This window comes from Branchiostoma floridae, chromosome 14 (genome assembly GCF_000003815.2).
Source record: "Branchiostoma floridae strain S238N-H82 chromosome 14, Bfl_VNyyK, whole genome shotgun sequence".
Taxonomy (NCBI): domain Eukaryota; kingdom Metazoa; phylum Chordata; class Leptocardii; order Amphioxiformes; family Branchiostomatidae; genus Branchiostoma; species Branchiostoma floridae.
In genome coordinates, this window is record NC_049992.1 from 3,014,474 (window position 1) to 3,036,442 (window position 21,969).

General features: G+C 41.4%; 1 protein-coding gene across 1 annotated transcript; it reads left to right on the forward strand.

Annotated features, from left to right (window-relative positions):
- Positions 1-2,034: 2,034 nt before the first annotated feature.
- Positions 2,035-20,362, forward strand: LOC118430888 (the record flags this gene model as incomplete). Its single annotated transcript, XM_035841922.1, is given in 15 exon segments — positions 2,035-2,103; positions 2,401-2,518; positions 3,722-3,901; positions 4,421-4,600; positions 4,900-5,035; positions 5,394-5,496; positions 12,814-12,931; positions 13,267-13,440; positions 14,396-14,491; positions 15,610-15,789; positions 16,427-16,568; positions 17,168-17,345; positions 18,857-18,980; positions 19,646-19,730; positions 19,864-20,362. Coding segments are annotated over 15 exon segments (2,214 nt in total), but the record flags the coding sequence as incomplete, so codon positions are not given.
- Between the last annotated feature and the right edge of the window lie 1,607 nt (positions 20,363-21,969).

Sequence of the window (21,969 nt, forward strand, 5' to 3'; positions counted from 1 at the left end):
CCTCTCGTCCACCGGCGCACTAGTCCTACAGGGGCAACTGTATGCAACGTGTAAGACGGCCCCAGCAGATGCAGGTTTGTTGTTTGGAGTTTCCGTCTCCTAGGAGGACTTCCGACCAAGGATGCAAGGGGTTCCTCCTACCCCTGACTCATGTGTCATGGCGGGTGCGTCATGCCCGAACATGCCCCTATGGCCTGTCACCACCACAAAGGCCTGTCACTGCCACTAGCCGCAGCTATGTACTCATTTACACCTGAGTTAGGTGAGGAAAGTCGTGTAAAGTGCCTTTCCCAAGGGCACAAGATCGGTGACACGGTAAGCGGATTTGAACCCGGGACCTCTCGGGCCTGAGACCAACGCGCTCCCGATCGTGCCACGCGGTCCCACAAGATTGGTAGATTACGTCATGAGAAACAAACTGTTCTCCACCTCAACGAATTGTATCACCGTAATTTTTTATAGGGTCACTTGGTCTTTATCCGCTATCCAACCCACCGTGTTTTTAAAAAGATGTGACGTCATTACTGGGTCAAAGTTTGTTGGTATTGTCCTCGCCCCGACTTATGTCGGTCACTCAGATGCAGCGCTTGGGTCGGAAGACGGAGTGATTCGCTCGGAAAATCCGGTGTCAGTTCTTATGGTGACGATGTTTATTTCTCAAAACGAACAAGTTCACTAGAACACAAGGGATTGAGTTACTACAGTCTTGTCCTCCATATCCAGCCCTAGTGCCCGTCACCGCAAAATGAATGAATAAATAAAGACCTTTGCACATTTTGGCCACACCGGGCTAAGTACAGGTCACAACAAGACATGTTGAAAAGATACAGTTCACAGATACAAAAGGAGACTATTGCTGGATAAATTCAACTTCTCGCTTTTCTGTTATAGTGGAGATTAAAGAGCAGATATGTTTTATGATCGATGGTTTGTCTAGTTGCATTAGGAATATGAATATTTCAACAGAACTTTGGTGTAGGAAATAAGGAAATTGGTTTTGTATAACAGTTCATAAAAAACATCGATAAAGCATGAGCCTCGTCTCGGAAATGGTAATGTAGCGCTTGCACTGATATAAAAAAACAGTTACTAGTAATACTTATTCTGATCTCACCAGTGGCAACAATTTTCAGTTTCGAGGTAATGTTAAAGATGTTAAGATAAACAATTTTCAACTTTATGCTTTTTTTTATTTAACAGACAACCACGGTCTGAAGATTAAGACAAGTACTACAACTGACTCCCAGAGTGATGATGCTGTCACCATTGAAATCTTTTCTGATGACTGCGATGGCGTATGCACGACAGTGACGATATCCGGACTTGCAAGTGCAGGGTAGGTAAAATCAGATACCTGAAGCCCGTTCCTTAAGCTAAGGGCAAAACCCGCCATACGTGCACGTGCTGCCTATGTGCCAAAACGTGGGCAATCTTTTGGTATCCGTAAGTGGTAAGTACCGCCTCCGTACGATTTGGGAGCACGCAGATACCCCGTAGAACTTTACGTGAAGGCAAAATTTTGTGTGCCATCGGGCAACCTTGCGCAACTTTGCGACTGACGTGCGTTGACTTACTCCCTCCCTGCCCTTGCCAGTCGTTCCCCACGTTTTCGGAAAAACGGGCGTGGCATCCCGAAAAACGTACGGACAAATTGCACCTACGACGGGTTGTGCCCTTAGCTTAATGTGCCTCGCTGGCCTGAGTGTTATTCCTGTTGGTTTACCTGCACTCTCATACTACCAAGCAGAATCTGTGTGAATATCTAAGTCATAGACGGTTGGAAGGGGAGCGAGTTTTAGAAACCCGGTAAACTAATTTGGTATGACGTGTATGCATGATAGAAACCAATTGTGGTTTATTGTGCCGATGCCTTGTCAACACAGTAATTAATGAGTTCCCTTTGCATTTTGACACTGAAAACCTTCTAAAAACCTAACCGTTCTTAAGTGACTTTTTTTTGTTTTCATTTGTTCACCTGTACAACACAACAAACAAACAAACTGAAGGACCGAGTACGATAGAACCTTCACCGCTTCCAACTTCGGTGTCCCCACACGGCTTCTACTGACAGCTTCAGGTGAAGACTGGCTAAAACTGGACTGGGTAAGTTCAAATATTTAAATTCTTAGTATTAAGCCCACTAGCCATTAATTGGTACAGCGCAAAGTATGCTAACGTCACATTTCGACAAAGGGGCCCGGCACTTTGGGTAAAACGAAAAGTCCGATATAAAAAAGTACGGAGCAAAAGTAATTTGACAGCATGACTTGCGCATATTTCTTAGCATAAACTTAAAGTTTTCATTTCCGCAAACATTTCGGCCCTGCTACGTGAAAGAAGTGTGACGTAGGCCTCAAAGGTTTGTTGCTGTAATATCATACATTGTTCTTAAATTACCAGGTTGATGTCTACAATGCCCATACCGAGCAGTCTTACCATTTTCTGTGCCCTAATGACGGTTGCCAGTTATCTACTGATTCTACGGAGGGTAGCAGGCAGCTTCTTCTGGCTGTTGATGGTTAGTACTCTGAAGTGAATTAACATTATGATAGGGGTCTTCTCTGCCTGGATTACATATATTGTATGGTGTGAACGTCCCTTCTTTGTCAAAACTCCGTTTAAACGTTTCATCACTAATGATGCGAATGTCTTCACATTTACATTATAAATGTGCTATATTTCGTCAGTAGCTGAGTTTCAAGGACCGCAATGTCGGTGTGAAATAAAGAAATGGTCGTGAAAAGAAGAGTCTCTTTATTTACCTACAAGACTGTTCGAAGATTCAACTGTGGACAGTTCTTTACCCTTTGTAAAACGTCATTTTTACAAAGGGTTGACAACACATTAGTAACAACATAGTCCGTACTCGCACCAGTCAACCCAAACTGTCGACACTCATTCAGAGAGCTAGATTGCGTTGGTTAGGGCATGTCGTCCGAATGTCAAGGCTAAGACTCCCCAGGGTGGTTCTGAATTGGTGCCCAGTGGGAAAAAGAAAGAGGGGAGGTCAGGCTATCACTTGGAGAAGAACTGTTGAAAGAGACCTTGCAGAGATGGGTTGCACATGGGAGGGCGTGCAACGGCTAGCAGTGGACAAAGCAGCATGGCGAACAATGACGGCCCGCCTCAGTGACCAGAACTGACATGCGGTGAAGATGATGATGATGATTTTGATACGGAAATGATGCTATCATGCAGACCCAGATGAGACTATTTTAGATCGACTGTGTCCGTATACACAGTAACGATGGACATGCGAAGCCCTGATTGGCTTACCTATATTTTTACCTGTTATATTTTCACTGGCGCTTGCTTGTGTGTTTGTCTGTCTGTCAACAATAACTCAAGAAATGCTGTATGTATTGGTTTCATACTTGCTGATTGGATTTAGCGGATACTCTTGGTACTGCAGAGGAAGTTAATATTTTGATATCTCGTGTTCTAAACAAGCTATGGTTAAGACATTTTGGCTTTTAATCGATATCTCTTGTGCTCGGAAAGGGGTGACGTAAGTTTGGGCCCTCTAGCGGCTAGGGTTGGCATTGCCGGGGCATTTTTGGCAAATAGATTATGGAGAGGATAACTCAAGAAAGAAATAACGGATTTTTATGATTTTTGTATGCGTAAATAGGTAGCTTACAAAAAATGCACAAAATGAGATGCTAATCATGCAAAATGGGGGTACATTTGCATGATTAATGTGAATATTCTATCATAGCAGGTCCTAAGAAGTGGCGTGAAGATATACATTGCGGAGAGAGCTACCCCTCAGAAGACGGTAACCCTGCTGAATGTGACCCTGAAGGTATTTACCCATGCTGCTCCCCGTTCAACTGGTGCGGCGACACCGCAGACCACTGCTACTGTCCGGACTGTGTCGACTACAGGGACAAACTTTCAGGTACATAATTAGGCCCCCTTTCCACTAGAACTGCGACCTAAATAGGATACTTATGTGAAACCTTTGCTTTCATACTGGGTATATCATACAAAACGTAAAAGTGTGATTGAGGAGACAACAGAACACACAAAGTGAAACAAGATTCGTTTCATTTTGATACAGTTCGTTGAACGATGTGTCAAATTGTAGGTCGCAGAGAGAGTGCGGCGAGAGCGCCGTCCTACTGGAAATGGGGTATTAGAAAACGTAACATACGCCCTATTTATTTGACGTTTAGTGGCTGTCAAACTTATCTTGAAATCTCTTACTTTGTCAGTATCTTATAAGTCTTTTTTTCTGATCGCTCGGCTCCCGTCTTCTGAATTGGCAAGTCAAAATCAATGGGGCAGAAACGTTTAGTAAATTTAACGCAGAGGGAAATAACACTGTATACAGAATAACATAAGACTATCATCTGCACACTTGCTGACGATAGCAGGGTAAATCTTTAATGACTTTATGTATATTTTCTCCTACTAGCTCCTAAGAAGTGGCGAGAAGACGGTCAGTGTGGAGAGGGCTTCCCTGCTGCAGACGGTAACCCTGCTGAGTGCGACCCTGGTGGTATTTACCCATGCTGCTCTCCAGCAAACTGGTGCGGCAACACCGCAGACCACTGCGACTGTCCGGACTGTGTCGACTATAGAGACAAAACCTCAGGTACATAACTAGAACACGTATACAAGGTGTCCGAGGGATACGTAACGTACACGCCTTTTTTGCGTAACGTTTAGTGACTGTCAAACGTATCGTAAAATGTAAGTAAGTATTGATCAGTACGCTTCTGATGTGGCCAATAATAATCGGTGGGCCACAAAACGTTTTGTTTTTAGATTCATGTTAACTAATTTACGTATACAAGAATGTGAGCTGCCACAAGAAGAACCCTAAAAGCACGAACCCCATACCGAAAATGTTATAATACAAAATGTACAACACTGTGTACTTTGATCCAACAGAGCATCTTCACCTGACGATCAGGACGAGTTCATCTGAGTACACTAGGTTTCCCGATCCTCTCACCATTGAAGTCTTCTCTGACGATTGTGATGGTGTCTGCACAACAGTGACCATATCCGAACTTACAAGCAGTGGGTAGGTAAAATCAGATACCTGAAGCCCGTTCTTTATGCTTCGCTGGCTTGGGGGTCCTCCCTGTTGATGTACCTAGTACCTGCGCTCTCATACTGCCGAGCAGGATCTGATTGAATATGTAAGTCAAAGACGGTTCGTAGGAGAGCGAATATTGGAAACCCGGTAAACGTATTTGGTGCGACGTGTATGCATGATATAGAGGCCAACTGTAGTTCATTGTGCCAATTTGAATGCCTTGTCCATATTGTAATAAAGGAGTTCCCTTTGAATTTTGACACCACACAGAAAACGTGAAGAAGACGAACCCTTCTAATGTTAAATCTTATGTTTTCATTTTCTCACATGCACGACACTGAAGGACCGAGTTCGATCGAACCTTCACAGTTCCAATTGCAAACTTCGGTGTCCCCACACGGCTTCGACTGACAGCTTTAGGTGAACACTGGCTCAAACTAGGCTGGGTAAGTTCATATATTCAAACTTATGAGTATTCAGCCTACTCGTCACCCTCAACGTTTCCACATTCACAAACGAATAGAAAGCCACTTTCCTCTTAAAATCACAGAATCCATAAATGGAAGAAAAAGTGGGGCTTTTCGTCTTCATAACCCTCACACTCAGGGTTGACAATCGCGGCAAAGCCTAACGCAAGGAGGTTATATTCAGAATTATTCTGAATATAACCTCCTTGCCTAACGTTATCACCCCTGACAACTCAGCCACGGAATTCGGTTATTAGGGGAGTGGCTTCTAACTAACTGTCCGCCAATCGGAGAGATGGCTTTTTGTTGTCGCAAGCTCGGAAAGGCGCCATATAAGGCGACTCATTAATATTCAAGAGCAAGATAACAGTACCGGCATAACGTTTCACAGTACTTTCAGCGTCCAGACGTCTTTATTTAGGTACCAAATTTAACAGTTGTCGGTTCTGTGGGTATAGGTAACCACGGCATCAACGTATACCGACCTAGCATATGAAAAAAAAAACCATTACCGTCACGCATAGATAAACCGATCTTTGTGCACGCCGGACTGTGCCATGCGTACGCTGTCTGTTCGAAACTTGCAATCCGGTCGCTGATTGGCCTGCGACAAATGAATGAATGAATGATTTTATTTGTAAAACATTGCAGCTTGGTAGCTGAATTGCGAGTTACATTACAATAATTGTGGGTTATCTCCACATACATAAATTAGAACAAACATCGTGAATAAAAATAAAATGTTGAACCGTCATGCACCGCGGCACGTAGTAGGCCTCCTACTCTCGGCTCAAAAAATGTCACCAGTTTGGTAACAAATGTCAGCAGTTTGGTAACAAAAACCATTCTACTTGAACTCTAATGCGCGACTCTGGGTGATTCTGCATGGGAAAACGAAACAGACGCTCCAGGGGCTCCAACACCAGCGAAGAGAACGGCAGTCCGACAAACCTGACTCATCGCCCCCCTCCCAAGACACCTAAAATGGCTACGCCGAGTAACGCGGGCATGGCTTCTCTTCCTCCTGAACTACAACCTTTGGCTCATTTAATTTTGGAACAATCGAAACTACAACAAGAGACTCTAGCAGGACAACTAAAGACTGTCGGGGATAAACTGTCGGGTCAAATCCGAACGCTGGATGTAAAAGTCGACGGGCTATCCACCGAACTTTCTTCACTACGCGACCGGGTTTTGACGCTAGAGACTGCCGCAGAGTATAAAGACAACGAAGTCGAACAGCTGCGAAGAGAGCTACACAACGAACGACGGGAGCGAGTCAAATCGGATCTGTTAGCAGAACGCTACTCAAGAAAGTCTGACGTGATCATCAGGGGCCTGCCATACCATAAGGAGGAAAACTGTGAAATGCTCTTCAACGACTTCTTGCTAGGAGAGCTTGGCTTGGAAAAGATGCCATTAGTGGCAGTTCACCGGTTATCGCGGCCAACAAAGACCCGACCCAACCCTCATCTACTAGTTAGACTGGTCAACTATCATGATCGCGATCGCATACTGAAGGAGGGTCGAAAACTCCGAGGAAGTGGTTACGCAGTCTACGAGCACCTCCCGCCGCCGATCCAAGCAGCGAGGTCCCAGCTTGTTCCTGATCGGGATGCGGAGATACAGAAAGCTAAGGACACCAATACGCGCAGTAAGATATCTATCTATGTACCTCCAAAAAGCACTTACGCTGTACTGTTGGTTAATGGAAAGGAAAAAAAGCGCATCAATGCGGTAGATATCGCTTTAACCGAAAACAAGACAACCTGATATGTATGCACAAATGTGGATTGTCAACATTAAATGACTTTTCCTCACTTTGATGCATCGTTGTCTCTGTGTGTTTATTTGTTTACAATGATCTGGAATGTGTGAGCTTGTAAGGCTGAGAGTCCTGACACATTCCCAGGTGTTCGCAATTATGAAATAATGGTTACCACCTGTTCTGTTGTCCAGACCTCGCACCTTTTGTTTTTGATTTGATTCTGTATTCCCATTTCATTTAAGGTTTTGGACACAGATTTGATTTATTTATGTTTGTTTACTTATATTATGTGCTCCGTGGACAAATGATATCTTTGTCTATTTTTTTTTGGTTCTTACATTTAACGTTACTTGTTATTACTATATTGATATGGTAATTCAGCCATGTTGGTTGAATTCGAATTGCGGAGCCGACGAATCTCGACAAGGTTAAAAACAGGGTGGTGATGACTTTAAAAAAATATTTAGGTGAGCCGGGAAATTTTGTATGAGTAAGATCGGTGCTGATATGTCTGTATGGAAGTGCGCCAATGTTGTTAACTATATTTCAGTTATTTTGAGTTACATCTGTATGTATGTTTCAGTTTCTGTTCTTTATCTGGCGTACCCATGTAACACAGTTTATTTTTGTTCGGATACCACGGATACCACGGATCATGAAAGTATATGGTGCGATAGATGTTTAAAAGAATTGTCCACCCACATACTTTTCCTGTTCTCCACATTACAAAGAAATTTTATCAAAGAATGTTATAGACAACAACCATGATTGACGGTAAAACGAAAATTGGATCGTATAATGTTAACGGACTTGCAAATCATAGAAAAAGGAAAGAAATCTTTACGTGGCTGTCCGAAAAATCCAGTGATATTATATGTTTACAGGAAACTCATTCGAACCTAAAAGAAGAAAATGTATGGGAAAGAGAGTGGGGAGGGCAAATACTATTTAGTCATGGGACAAGTAATCAGCGAGGTGTTGCTATTCTTTTGAAAAAAGACTTAGATTGTACTGTTCACGATGTCAAAAAAGATGATGATGGTCGACTCCTTATGGTAGATATTACTGTGAAAAGCAAGCGCTTCTGCTTGGCTAACATATACGGCCCAAACAAAGACAATCCCACTTTCTTTGATTATGTTGAAAACAAAATTATAGATATGAAATTAAGCCACGAAAATATAATTGTCGTCGGTGATTTTAACACAGTTCTCAATGCGGGCTTAGACCGTGCAGGAACTAATTCCACAGTTTATCATCCTCAGGCACAACAACGGATTTCTGACATGATACAGGCGTTAGACTTAGTAGATATATGGCGTTTCCAATTTCCACACATATCCAGATTTACATGGCGTAGAGGAAAACAGGCAAGCCGTATTGATTATTTCTTAGTTTCCTTTTCACTTATTGCTGATACATCTAATGTAAAAATATCCGATAGATTTAAGTCTGACCATAAGTTTATTTCTATTTCTATTAAAACAGCAGACTATCAGCGAGGAAAAAACTACTGGAAATTCAATCAATCTCTTTTAAGTGACAACATTTTTATTAAGTTAACTGAGGAATTCATCGAAGAATTTTTCCGAATCAACCTCGGAACGAGCGACCCTCTAACAGTTTGGGACACCTTCAAATGTTGTTTCAGAGGACATTCAATAAAATATTCCTCACGTAAATATAAAGAAAACACTGTGAAAGAAAATCAAATTAAGGGCCGTATAGATGAACTCACAATGAAATTAGATGCGTCCAATGTACCACCTGATGGGTTGATTCAAGAGCTCAATATATTACAGAATGAATTGGAAACTTTATGCGAAGAAAAAATAAGTCAGAAGCTTTATAATACACGTGCAAAAAATATGGAGTTTTCAGAAAAGTGTAATAAGTTTTTCCTTAAGATAGGTCTTAGAAACCAGGCAAGGAAGAATTTGAACAACCTGACAACATCAGATGGTAAAAACATTCATGAACCACAAGGTATCTTATCAGAACTAAGATCCTTTTATTCATCACTTTATTCATCTGATAGCGAGACTGTTACTTTAGAAAGAGAGAAATCTGATATTTTCTTCCCGACTACAAACAATGTCCATTTGAGTGAAAAGCAAAAAGACACTTGCGAAGGTTCCATAACAGAAAACGAACTTTGGGCAGCTGTTAATAGTTTTAAGGATGGTAAAGCACCGGGACTCGATGGACTGCCTATAGAGATTTACAAGACGTTCTTTAAGAGTCTCAAACAACCAATGCTCATGTGTTTTAACCATGCCTTTGATACAGGACACCTGTCAGAAACTCAGAAAGTTGGACTTATTACACTTTTACTTAAACAAAACGGAGATGGACAATACAAAAACCCTAGTCAACTTACGAATTGGCGACCTTTAACACTGCTATGTTGTGACGTTCGAATTATCTCTAAAATAATAGCATTAAGAATTAAGAAAGTCATAAATAATTTGATATGTCAAGACCAAACTGGGTTCCTGAAAGGTAGATTTATTGGTGAAAATATCAGAAGAATTCTGGAAATAATCGAGCACTATGAAACTGAAAATAAACCGGGATTAATTTTTGTAGCAGACTTTGCGAAAGCTTTTGATACTATACACTGGGAATACATGTTTAAAGTATTGAGGTTTTTCGGTTTTGGTAACTCCTGTATTAGATGGATATCTTTGCTGTACAATGATATTTCTAGTAGGATTATAAATAACGGACATATATCTTCTACTTTTCCAATCTCCCGAGGGGTCCGTCAGGGGTGCCCACTGTCGCCTTACCTTTTTGTCCTATGTGTAGAAATTTTAGCTATGAAAATTAGAGATAATAGTCAAATCAAAGGGTTAACAGTTAATGAGTGTGAAACAAAAATCTCACAATTCGCCGATGACTCAAACTTCCCCATTCAGCCCGAACTGTCGACTATTTTAGCACTAGTGAGAGACCTAAATGACTTTGCCGCTATCTCTGGATTAAAACCAAACTATGATAAGTGTAAAATATTGCGAATTGGATCATTAAGGAATACTTTCTTTGTACTTCCGTGTTCTCTTCCTTTGCAATGGACAAACGGGCCAGTGCAGATGCTGGGTGTAATTATGTCAGGTGATACAAAGGACCAATTGGAAAATTATAGAATTAGACTAGCCAAAATAGACAAGACTCTTCAACCATGGAGAGGTCAGTCTCTAACATTATATGGGAAGATAACTCTAATTAATACTCTTGTCGTGTCCCAATTCACACATCTTTTTATGGCCCTGCCAACACCTGATAAGGATTTATTTGTAAAATATGAAAAAAAGATTTTTAATTTCATTTGGAATGGCCGTCCCGAAAAAAATAAAGCGTAAAACATTATATAATAGTTATGAGAATGGTGGGTTAAAATTAATTCACTTGCCGACTTTTGACAGGACCCGTAAAGCGTCTTGGATACCCAGACTTTATTCAACCGACAATAGTTTTTGTAAAAAAGTGTTGAGTAAGTCGAACCTCCTTTTTAGAATTGGTGTCTTCCCATTTCTACAACTTGATAAAAAACATATGGATTATTGCTTTAATCTTGCTAAACCCTCCTCTTAGTGTCTTCTTTAAAGATGTAATGAAGGCATGGCTTTCTTTCCAGTTTAGACCCCCCGAAAATCATCACGAAATATATTCACAATTAATCTGGTACAACTCTAGTATTTTGATAGAAAACAAACCTATATTATGGGAGTCTCTTGCTTCGCAAGGCATAATAAGCATCAATGATTTGTTAGATGAAGAAGGCAGGTTCTTAACATATAAAACGTTATGTGACAAAATTGGCAAAGTTATAAACAAGCTAAGTTACAACCAATTAATCTCCGCCGTGCCGGATGCCTGGAAAACAATTATTCGTGATAAACAGCCAATTATCGGACCTATTCTACCACATATAGCCAATTACCTATGTTTAAATGCAAAAACAAGTAACAGAAATATTTATATAGCATTTCTGAGAATGTATAGTGCAGCCGACATCTCTCTTAATATTATGACTTACTGGGAAGACCTGTTTAACACTCCCGTCCCCTGGACACTGATATTCAAATTGATATACAACACAACGATATGTACACGTATGAGATTCTTTCAATATAGACTAATTTATAAATTTTTGCCAACAAATCGAATGCTGCACATATGGAAATTAATAGATAGCCCCTTTTGCTCATATTGTGAAGTAGAACTAGAAACAACCACACATGCTCTCTGGGACTGTCCCAAAGTATACGAATTATGGAAAGAAATAAAAAAATGGTTCGAACAACAAACAAGTGAAATTCTACCTATAGATATTTTCAGTGTAATTTTCGGTGATATCAATAGTTCAATACTTAAAAATGTAATTATACTAGTTGCAAAATGTTTTATTTTCAATCTAAGGGGCAAACGATTATTCTTAGGTCACTACATCTCATACCTTAAGTCACACTATAAAACAGAACTAATTATAGCCACAAGAAACAACAAATTAGAGACGCATTACAATAAATGGGGTCCGATAATGCACAAATTGAACTAAAAACCATCATCATCTTGCCATCATCTTGCCTTCTTGTGTACCGTCATTGTTGATGTTGCTTTAATTTATTTAAGTTTCTTTTTGACGTATGGTTACTATTGTTTGATTATTTTACGTATACGCACAAATACATCTTGTATTCAACTTTCATCCATACATACTGTACAGCTCCACTTATATTTTTTTATTTGTAACAATTCCTAACGTGCTTGTCCGAATTATTTATTTATTATTGTTTACATACATCTATTCATCCTGTTTTACATTATTTTGCTACATACTTCAGTCTGTATATTTCCTATACTAGCAATTTGTACCTACATTGTCTTTTACTTTCCCGTTGGATCCGTGGTTTATGTTTTTGTCCATGTCCTTATGTTTTTGTTAATGTGAATTGTATATTCTACTGTAGAATGCAATAAAAAAAAAAAACAAAAAAAAAAAAAAAAAAAAAAAAAAAAAAAACATCGTGAATAAAACTAGGCTATTGAATCTCTGCATAAATCTGCATACATGGTATCCCGACAGTTTAGTACACAAAGATATTGTTTGAAAAGAAGCTCATTAATACAGCTCATTAAACAAATCAGGCAAGCTCATTAATATTCATAAGCAAGGCGCCCCTAATAACCGAATTCCGTGGCTGAGTTGTCAGGGGTGATAACGTTAGGCTTTGCCGCGATTGTCAACCCTGAGTGTGAGGGTGGTCTTCATCTGCTTCCATCAAAAAGAAGTTAAACCCAACCTGTTTAGAAATAACCAACACTAGGCTTCGAGTAGTCTCTTTTTACAATAATGTTTATCACTGTTCATTGTCACATGTACGTCTCCTATGTTTCCACCATGTACTTGCAATAGCCTCCGGGCATGATCTTGCAAATAAACTTTCAAATCTACCATCAATTAGTATAAAAGAACTCAGAAGTTTGTTGCTGTTTAATTATCCTTTTGTTGTAATTTCCAGGTGGATATCTACAATGCCTATACCGAGCAGTCCTACCGTTTTCTGTGCCCCAATGACGGTTGTCAGTTATCAACTGACTCATCGGAGGGCAGCGGACAGCTTCTCTTGGCTGTCGATGGTTAGTACTGTACTCTGAAGTGATATTATGATAGGGGGTCTTCTCTACCCGGATTACAAATGGTTTATGGTGTGAAAGTCTTCGTTATTAATATAAAAGACTGTTTGGAAATTCAAGATGGGTGAACGATGCAGATAGTACCTTTATAAAAAAAGGAATGTTGATGCGGAAATTATGCCATAACACGGAACCAGATGGTACTATTTCAGACTGTGTCCGTATGCATAGTGTAAATGCCAATCCTACCCTTACAGAAGCGACAAGAGTCAGCGCGCTTACACCTAATTACTATGACATCCTCTTGTTTGAATGACTTAGGTATATTTTCCTAATAGCTCAGAAGAAGTGGCGCGAAGACTTCCGATGCGGAGAGGGCTACCCTGCAGCAGACGGTAACCCGGCTGAGTGCGACCCTGCCTTTGTTTCCCCATGCTGCTCTCCAGCAAACTGGTGCGGCAGCAGCCCAAACCACTGCGACTGCCCGGATTGTGTCGACTACAGGAACACGGGTTAGGCCTAAGTCACATTTCCTACCCGGGGCCCGACCGGGCTGTTTGCGGAAACGAAAAATTTAAGTTTATGTCAATAAATATGCACAAGACATGCTGTTGAATTATTTTCGGTCCGTTTTATGTTGTTGTTGTCTTTTATATCATACTTATCGTTCCCGAAAGCTGCCCGGCCGGGCCCCTTTGTGGAAATGTGACCCTGGCTTTAGCATGAAAGTTTACTTCACCCCGGTGCAATGGCCGAGTGGGTAGAGCTTTCGCCTTGCATTCGGTAGGTCCTGAGTTCGATCCCCGGCCGAGTCATACCAAAGACATTAGAAATGGTACATGCTGCTGTCTCTGTTTAGCACTCAGCATTCGGGAAAGAGTATGGAATTTGAACACACACCATTACCAGTGGACGAGCCCCCTGCTGTAGTGATTGCAGAAAGTTGCACGGGCCCAGGGCTACTGATATGGAAATGGGCGCCGGTCTATGCGCCTTCAGGCGCGGGAAGAAACTTTGACTTTGACCTTTGATCTATACCTTGACTGTACAAAACCGGGTTTTCTTGTTGGACCGTTTGATATGATTAAGCAATTGTGATTTAATTAGTATGCATTTGTAGCTATTCAATTTACTGCATATTTGTAAGCGTATTCTACTTTTGTGTATGTTGCAAAGGGCCCCAGGAAGATTAGTACACACAGGTTGCTTCCACTAATGCAGTTTCCAAATAAACATAAACAAACAGATAAATATATACATGTACGTGACAATGTGGTAACAGTGATGTGTCACAGCATCTTACAATGTTAAACATTACATTGTCCCAGTGACATAGATGTATTTAGAGTCCTGCTGTTCTTTACGAATGCGTTGCAGTCATACACCCACAATGTTGCTATTCCAAATACATGATACGTTTCCAAGATGCATACTTGATACAGTTTTCTTCTTTTTCATGTCATCAAGGAGGTTTCTTTATCAATAAGCTCCTTGTTCTGACCGAATCTTGTCAGGAGGGAAACGGGACGTCCTACCGAGGAACTGTCGCTGTGACGGAAACAGGTATGTGTTATTGACTTATGTATATGATAGGAAATCTTTAAGCCAAGGGCGCAACTGTACGTGTTTTTGTCCGTACTTTTTTTTTGGAGGCCACGTCCGCCACATTTTTCTGAAAACGTGGGGAAGGACCGGCAAGAGCAGGGAGTTAGTACGTCAACGCACTTCACTCGCACGGTTGCGGTAATAAGTATGCGGTCTGCATGCCGTGGGTGGTTGCGTGTATCGTTCGTTGCGCAACTGGTGAGTACTCGTTGTACGTGCTTACAACGTACGAAGGAGGCACTTACCACTTACGGATCCCAAAAGATTGCCCACGTTTATGCACGTAGACTGCACGCAGTTGCACGTACGACGTGTTGTGCCCTTAGCTTTATCAACACAAAAGAGTACAGCGACTTTCGTAAGGTCTATAACAACTACTTACAGTACATATAAACAGACATATCCATAGATATGAATAAGTCAAAATGTTGAGACTAGCGTATGATATGATATTGCTAAATGATGCTATCGGTTGATTTTTTAAATCATGTTATTGCTTGATGTTACTTGTGTCATTTACACTCCGAAACCCAGATAATGATAATTCAGGCTAACATTTCACAATGTAATGTTGTTAGATGATCTAATGATTTATGTTAAACGTGTAATTAATCATAATCAGTGTTAGCAAGACAAAGTTTCGCAAATAGTAGTTATAATTTATTGCATTTTATGGAAGAGGACTCCATGAAGAGTAGTGGTTGTATTTCAACACTAATGAAAATTCCTTAATACAAATAAACAGACCTACTAAACGCTCTGTAGTTTATGTCCACACCTCTCTCCACGTCTCGTTTCATTCTATGTCAGAGTGCCGTTAACTACGATTAAACAGTCTAAAAAATTGTTGTCAATAGATCAAATCTGTTTTTAACTGCGACGTACTAGTAATATGTAATTAGTTGTATCTTTTGCGTTTGTTAATCGTACTTGTATAACAATACTGTACAAATTGTGTACAGTATTGTTGTCAGGTTGTGCAACACATTCTCTCACACTGCAAGACTGCTTTTACTTTGTCATCTTTGTTTTGAACAATAAACCAGTCTACTACTCCTACTACTACTACTAAACAGGCAGGACATGCCAACGCTGGGACAGTCAGACACCGCACGGACACAACTACACGGCAGCTAACTACCCGTCAGCAGGCCTGGAGGAGAACTACTGTCGGAACGCTGGCGACTGGGCCGAGGTCTGGTGCTACACCACGGATCGCAACAAGAGATGGGAGCGGTGTGACGTGCCGGTCTGTGGTAAGGGTTGGTTCTGTACCTTAAGAGATGATACGTAGATATAGCAGCTGCTTAAGTTACCAGTAGTCTGTGTTAAGGTCTTATTCTGTGACCTAAGGGCTGATACGCACGTCGATGAAGATTAGACATCCAGGTAATGAGATGCGCCAAGTAGTAGTTACTCAAGTTACCAGTCTGTGGTAAGGTCTGATTTTTATAACGTAACAGCTGATACTAACTTACGTCAATGAAGGTTAGACATCCAGGCAATGATAATAGTAGTTTATTGCAAATTCTTGCCTGTGGGGTAATTGCAGTTAACATGAAAAGGGACAAGCAAGTAATAAGATGAGCCAAATAGCCGTTAATCAAGTTACCAGTCTGTCGTAAGGTCTGATTTTGTAACTTGAGAGCTGATACGTCGAAGAAGGTTTGTCATCAAGGTAAAGAGATGCTCCATATAGCCGTTACTCAAGTTACCAGTCTGTCTGATTATGTAACCTAAGGGCTGACACACGTTGGGTTGGGAAACGGGTTATGAAGAAGCAACGCAAAATGTAACTATGTAAGAAACGTTTGAAGACATCACGAGTGGCTACAATGTTTACTTTTAACATGGAACGAAGTGTTTAATAAATGTATGTTGTTTGAATTACAGAAACAGGGCAGCACAGTGTGGCGATCAAGACGAGTCGTACTACCGGCTCCCAGAGTGCGGGGTTTGTCACGATCGACATCTTTTCTGACGACTGTGATGGCGTCTGCACATCAATTACGGTGACAGGACTTACAGATAGAGGGTAGGTAAAATCAGATAGTATTACATGTCTTACATAGCACCCGTACATGATCGTGTGCTTTATGTGCTTCGCTAGCCTAGGTGCCATCTCTGTAATAGGATATCCAGGTAATAAGACACGCCCCAAAACTGCTATTCAAGCACGTGAACATGATTTTGGAAACGGTCAGACGTTTCAGACACCATGGGACATCCCCTTACCTCGTCACTGACTATTAATAAAAGACATCAGATGGTGTCTGAAACGTCTGACCGTTTCCATAATCTTATCCAGTTGCCTAGGCAACTGCTTTTTAGCGTATCATCCCTGTGGTTAGTTTAACTGCGCTCTTAGACTCCCGAGCAGGATCTGAAAATCACACACTGTTGGTAGGGGAGCGAGAACCGTCAACCCAGTAAACCCATTTGGCACGACGTGTATGTATGAAAGGAAACAATTATTGTAGTTTATTGTGCCGATGCCTTGTCAACACTGTAATAATTGAGTTCCCTCTCCATTTCAACACCACACAGAAAACGTGCAATAAAGCTAACCCTTCTTATAATGAATCTCGCTTTATTTTCTCGCATGTACCAAATGCCAATGCCAAAATACAAAAGGACCGAGTACAATCCAAAAATTAAGGCGAACTCCCCTTCTAATGAATACGTCTTAATTTTCTCGCATGCGCAATGCCAAAGGACCGAGTACAATCGGACCTTTGCAGCGGCCAACTTCGGTGCACCCGAGAGGATTCGGCTGACAGCTTCGAGTGACGACTGGCTGAAACTGGACTGGGTAAGCTTATACATTCAAACGGTTTTATTTCATCATCATCATCATCTTCACCGCATGTCAGTTCTGGTCACTGAGGCGGGCCGTCATTGTTCGCCATGCTGTTCTGTCCACTGCTAGCCGTTGCACGCCCTCCCATGTGCAACCCATCTCTGCAAGGTCTCTCTCAACAGTTCTCCATGTGGTAGCTTGACCTTATTTAGGCCGCACCATCTTAATTTTATGGACATCACCCTCTGGAGACTCCTGAATACGCGCGGCTGAAACTAAAACAAGAAAGCTTCTGTAAAAGCTGGCCGGTGCGTATTTTGGGAAAAACCTGGATGTTAAACAAAATCACATAAAAAGATAGTTTTTAAGCATCAAATTACTGAATTGATCTGTCGTCTATAAAAAAAAACATTACATGAGATTTGTATAACAAAGAAAAAAATTGTTACATGTGGGGTTTGAACCCACGATCCACGGCTGCAAAAGCAAATCGCTATCGTAGCCCGCTCGGCCACGCTAACTCCATTGCGTAATCACGCGTCTGGAAGGGCTATCAGAAGGGTTTGGTTAAATTGACAGATCCATGCATGCATGCAAAATGCATCCATTGAAACCAAACGAATGGTTGAAAGACCCGCTTCTCCCGTCTCAAAGCCGGTGCAAAATGAAATCCAGCAAGAAATAAGGCTGCTAAACCGTAGGACTATTAAAACATCCCATTCTTTCCCAGACTAGATGACTGTCAAGATGGTCACTCAGGTTAAAGGGGCATTCCACTCCACACGGGAGTGTTGTTTTCCGATAGATATTAATTTTAGGAAGTGATAACTGCATACTACTTCAAATTATACGATGGAGTACCCAGTTGCCCCACATGCCTCAAAGGCATTCAGTCTTCTACTTAACTCCCCAAGTACCCTCTAATTGAATTAATCCTATGGCTGAATACAATGCAAAACTTTTAGGTAAGGTTACAGAACTAATTTCAGGTACGCTAAGAAATCTCGTTTTGTTCTTGTATTCTTTGCTATCTTATGAGCAATTTGCCTTCTCGGGGTGCTTAGCGTACCTCGTTTATTCCGAAAATATGTACGATAAACACGGTGTCTATGCGTATAGGGAATGCATGGGTAGGGTCTGCATGGGTTTAGTGAGTGTCCTTATTGTACACATCACGTAATTCAACTCAAGGTAAATTCCACAAAATTCGGCTAATTATATATTCATTGCCACACTATCTATTGGAAAACAATACTCCCTTCTGGAGTGGAATGCCCCTTTAAGTGCCCCATGCTGTGTTGGATTACATTATGCAGCAGTCGCAGTATTGGAGTGATTGGTCAACATGTATATAAATGTGTTTGAGTAAGAAAAACACACCGGTTTTCCGTAAGTGAAGGTTAACACTATTTGTTTACAAATAAAACATTTCTAGTAAGTATTTAGTCCATGCGTATGGATTCGTATGGGACGACTTCGAGGTTTGTTGGATGTTAATCTTTTTTCTATTTTTTTTTTTCTAGGTTAAAGTCTACAATGGTTTCACGGGGCGATCCTACCATTTTCCGTGTCCGAGTAAAGCCAAGGGCTGCCAGTTGTCCACGGACAATACGGAGGGCCATGAGCATATAGACCTGTTTGTTAATTGTAAGTATTCTCTAATCTCCAAGCATATTTACCAGTGGCATAAGATGACCAATGAGTATACGTGTGGCTGGCCAAATTGATCATCAGTCACTGGTACTCCCGTAGCCAATAAACACTCCTAGGCTGGCTACACTCCTTTGTCAGCTTTTGATATCATCTTATGCTATTGTGAGATCTGCTTATAGATGAAGTATTCTGATGACATGACGTGAGCAAGACTATGAAAGTTTGTATTGTTGACAGTACAGGGCTGAAACTCTGTTCTAACACAAAACATTACCGCATTGGCTTCCCAACTATCCTAGTATTTGCCAAGCACGTAGGTAACGTAGCCAAGGACCAACTGAATTATAAGCAAAGTCATCCCAATGCTTTTTTACCCTAACTATCAATGCAAAAGAGCAAAAGAGTTTCTTCAAAATTTCTTCAGTGTCACTGACGAATGCTATGGTGGATGCTATCTGAAACGTCTGACCGTTTCCAAAATCATATCCAGTTGCTTGATTATGAGTAACTGCTTTTCGGCGTACCTATTACCTGGATGTCTAAACTTCATCGACGTAAAAGTGTATTTCTGTTCCTCCTGTTCCCAGACAGAAATTATCCGTGTAATCCAATCAAAATGTAACATAACTAAAGTGTATTTCTCTTTCCCTTGTCCCCAGTCTGTCCAGAATGGTACGTGCCGTTCAGGTCAGGACGCCAGTGTTTCCGCTTCGCCCTCTATGAGAAGAACTACACCGCAGCCAGGTATGTATAGTACCGAAGACTAGTTTTTATATAACTGTGTAAAATTCTTTGAGTAATTCCCTTTTGAAGTACTGTGTATTACTACTTATAGTTTGTAACTGTGTAAAATCTATCTATCTATCTATCTATCCAGGGCCGATTGTGAGGCTGACGGTGGGCACCTGGCTATACCTAGCAACCCTGCCACAAACCGCTACCTGGTCGACCACATAACGGTCAAGTACCCCAGCGGCCTCCACGTGTGGTTCGGCCTGACAGACCTCGCGGAGGAGGGGACCTGGGTGTGGGCGGACGGAACGCAGCTCGGCAGCGGCTGGTCCAACTGGGCACCCGAGCAGCCTGACAACGCTGCACCGGGCGGTGAGAACTGCGGCCACTGGACGGCGGACAACGAGTATATGTGGAACGACTACGAATGCTCTAAGGTTACTTACTACGTGTGTGAAGTCCCCGCCTTAACTTGAGCCAGAGGTGGTCTTACTTGTTTTTCTCCTCAGCCCACATTAGCCTGAATAAATCCCGCTTATTGCAGCCCGCCCAACATCCGGTCGGCCTCTGCGGGGCAGCGTAGAGTTTGTGATACATAGATTACATATATGCAAAATTCGCAAAATTGTGTACTACCCCCAGAGATGTATACCGGTGCAATGGCCTAGTGGGTAGAGTGTTCGCCTTGCATTCGGTAGGTCGTGAGTTCGATCCCCGGCCGAGTCATACCAAAGACTTTAAAAATGGTACATGCTTCTTTCTCTGCTTAGCACTCAGCATTCGGGAAAGAGTATGGAAGTTGAACACACACCACTACCAGTGGACTAGCCCCCTGCTGTAGTAATTGCGTTGTGTGGCCCAAGGGCTACTGAAACGGAGATGGGCGCCGCCCTATGCGCCACCAGGCGCGGGAAGGACTTTAACCCCCAGAGATGTATTCAGAGAGGTGTTCCAGCATCTGATAGACGTTTTTAATCCACATTATCGGCTACCACATGCACGCGGTCGTCTGAGAGGAAAGCTCACCACAATGCCGTCAGAACAGCCGTTAGAAATCTAAAATGTTTGTATAACATTTGAACTGTATCAATTTAATATCATAGTCATATCAACAATATAGCAAATGTTTAAAGAGAAAAGACAGAAAGTTCGGAAGGACAAAAATGTTTCAAGTTTGGAATAGTAACAGGAAGGCTGAGAATGATGATGAACATAAACAGATCTAGAGAAGACAAACATCCATGTAAAGTGGACTCTCACTGCACTTGGGGCACCGTTGCGACACTGCGGGTTTCGTTCACTACGACACTTTTGTTTATATTTTCGCGATTTTCAATAATTTAGATATTGCGTAATACGTAAAAGTATGACATAGAAAACAACAAAATACACAAAACGGAAGAAAATTTGTTCTTTATCTCTGAATTCGTTGAATCATCTACGAACCCCGCAGTGCCGCATCGGTGACCCAAGTGCAGTGAGAGTCCACCTGTAGAGACGGAAGTACAGGAAATGGCTAGCGGTCTAAACCAAATTTTGAAGCTCTTACGGCAACGTTTTGCATGGTTATGATTAAGTTGTTCATGTAATACTAATGTTATATATCCTCGCAACTTGACTTTGAACTTTGCTATTATCATAAGCATAGTATAATTAAAATGTCAAAAACAAATATAAGGAGTATTTGAAAAACTTTACTACTTTAGACAATATCAAAGTCTCCTTCAGATAGCTGTGTGTGTGTGTGTGTGTATTATACATGCATGATTGAATACATGTACTTGACTCACAGTTAATACCTTCACATGATTGGAAGTGCTAGAAGGTAAAGAATGAACTTAATGTGATTTGAGAGTTCAGTTTATTCTCAAACTCGTTTTGTAGGGACAACCAAAGATGCACTTTTTATTCAGACCCTTAAATATCAAACTAGAACTTTTGAGAGGGAAAAATTTATGCATTTTCATGGCAAATCGGAGTATATGAAGGCTTTGATGTTGGTGGCTCCAAATGTTACAGTAATAAAAGCCTCCCTCATAATCATCAGGTAACAAGTCTACATGTTAACAGCTGGACTCTGACACAAATAACCAACACACACACATGGTCAGCAGCACCAGAAAGTGCAAATTCATTGTACTTTTACAACATCTCCAAATCACATGTACAGAACACTGCCTGGAGCAGGAGAGCACAGAGCTCAAAAATAAACCTGTTTCACTGTCTCTGTGGGAAATGACATTACGTCATG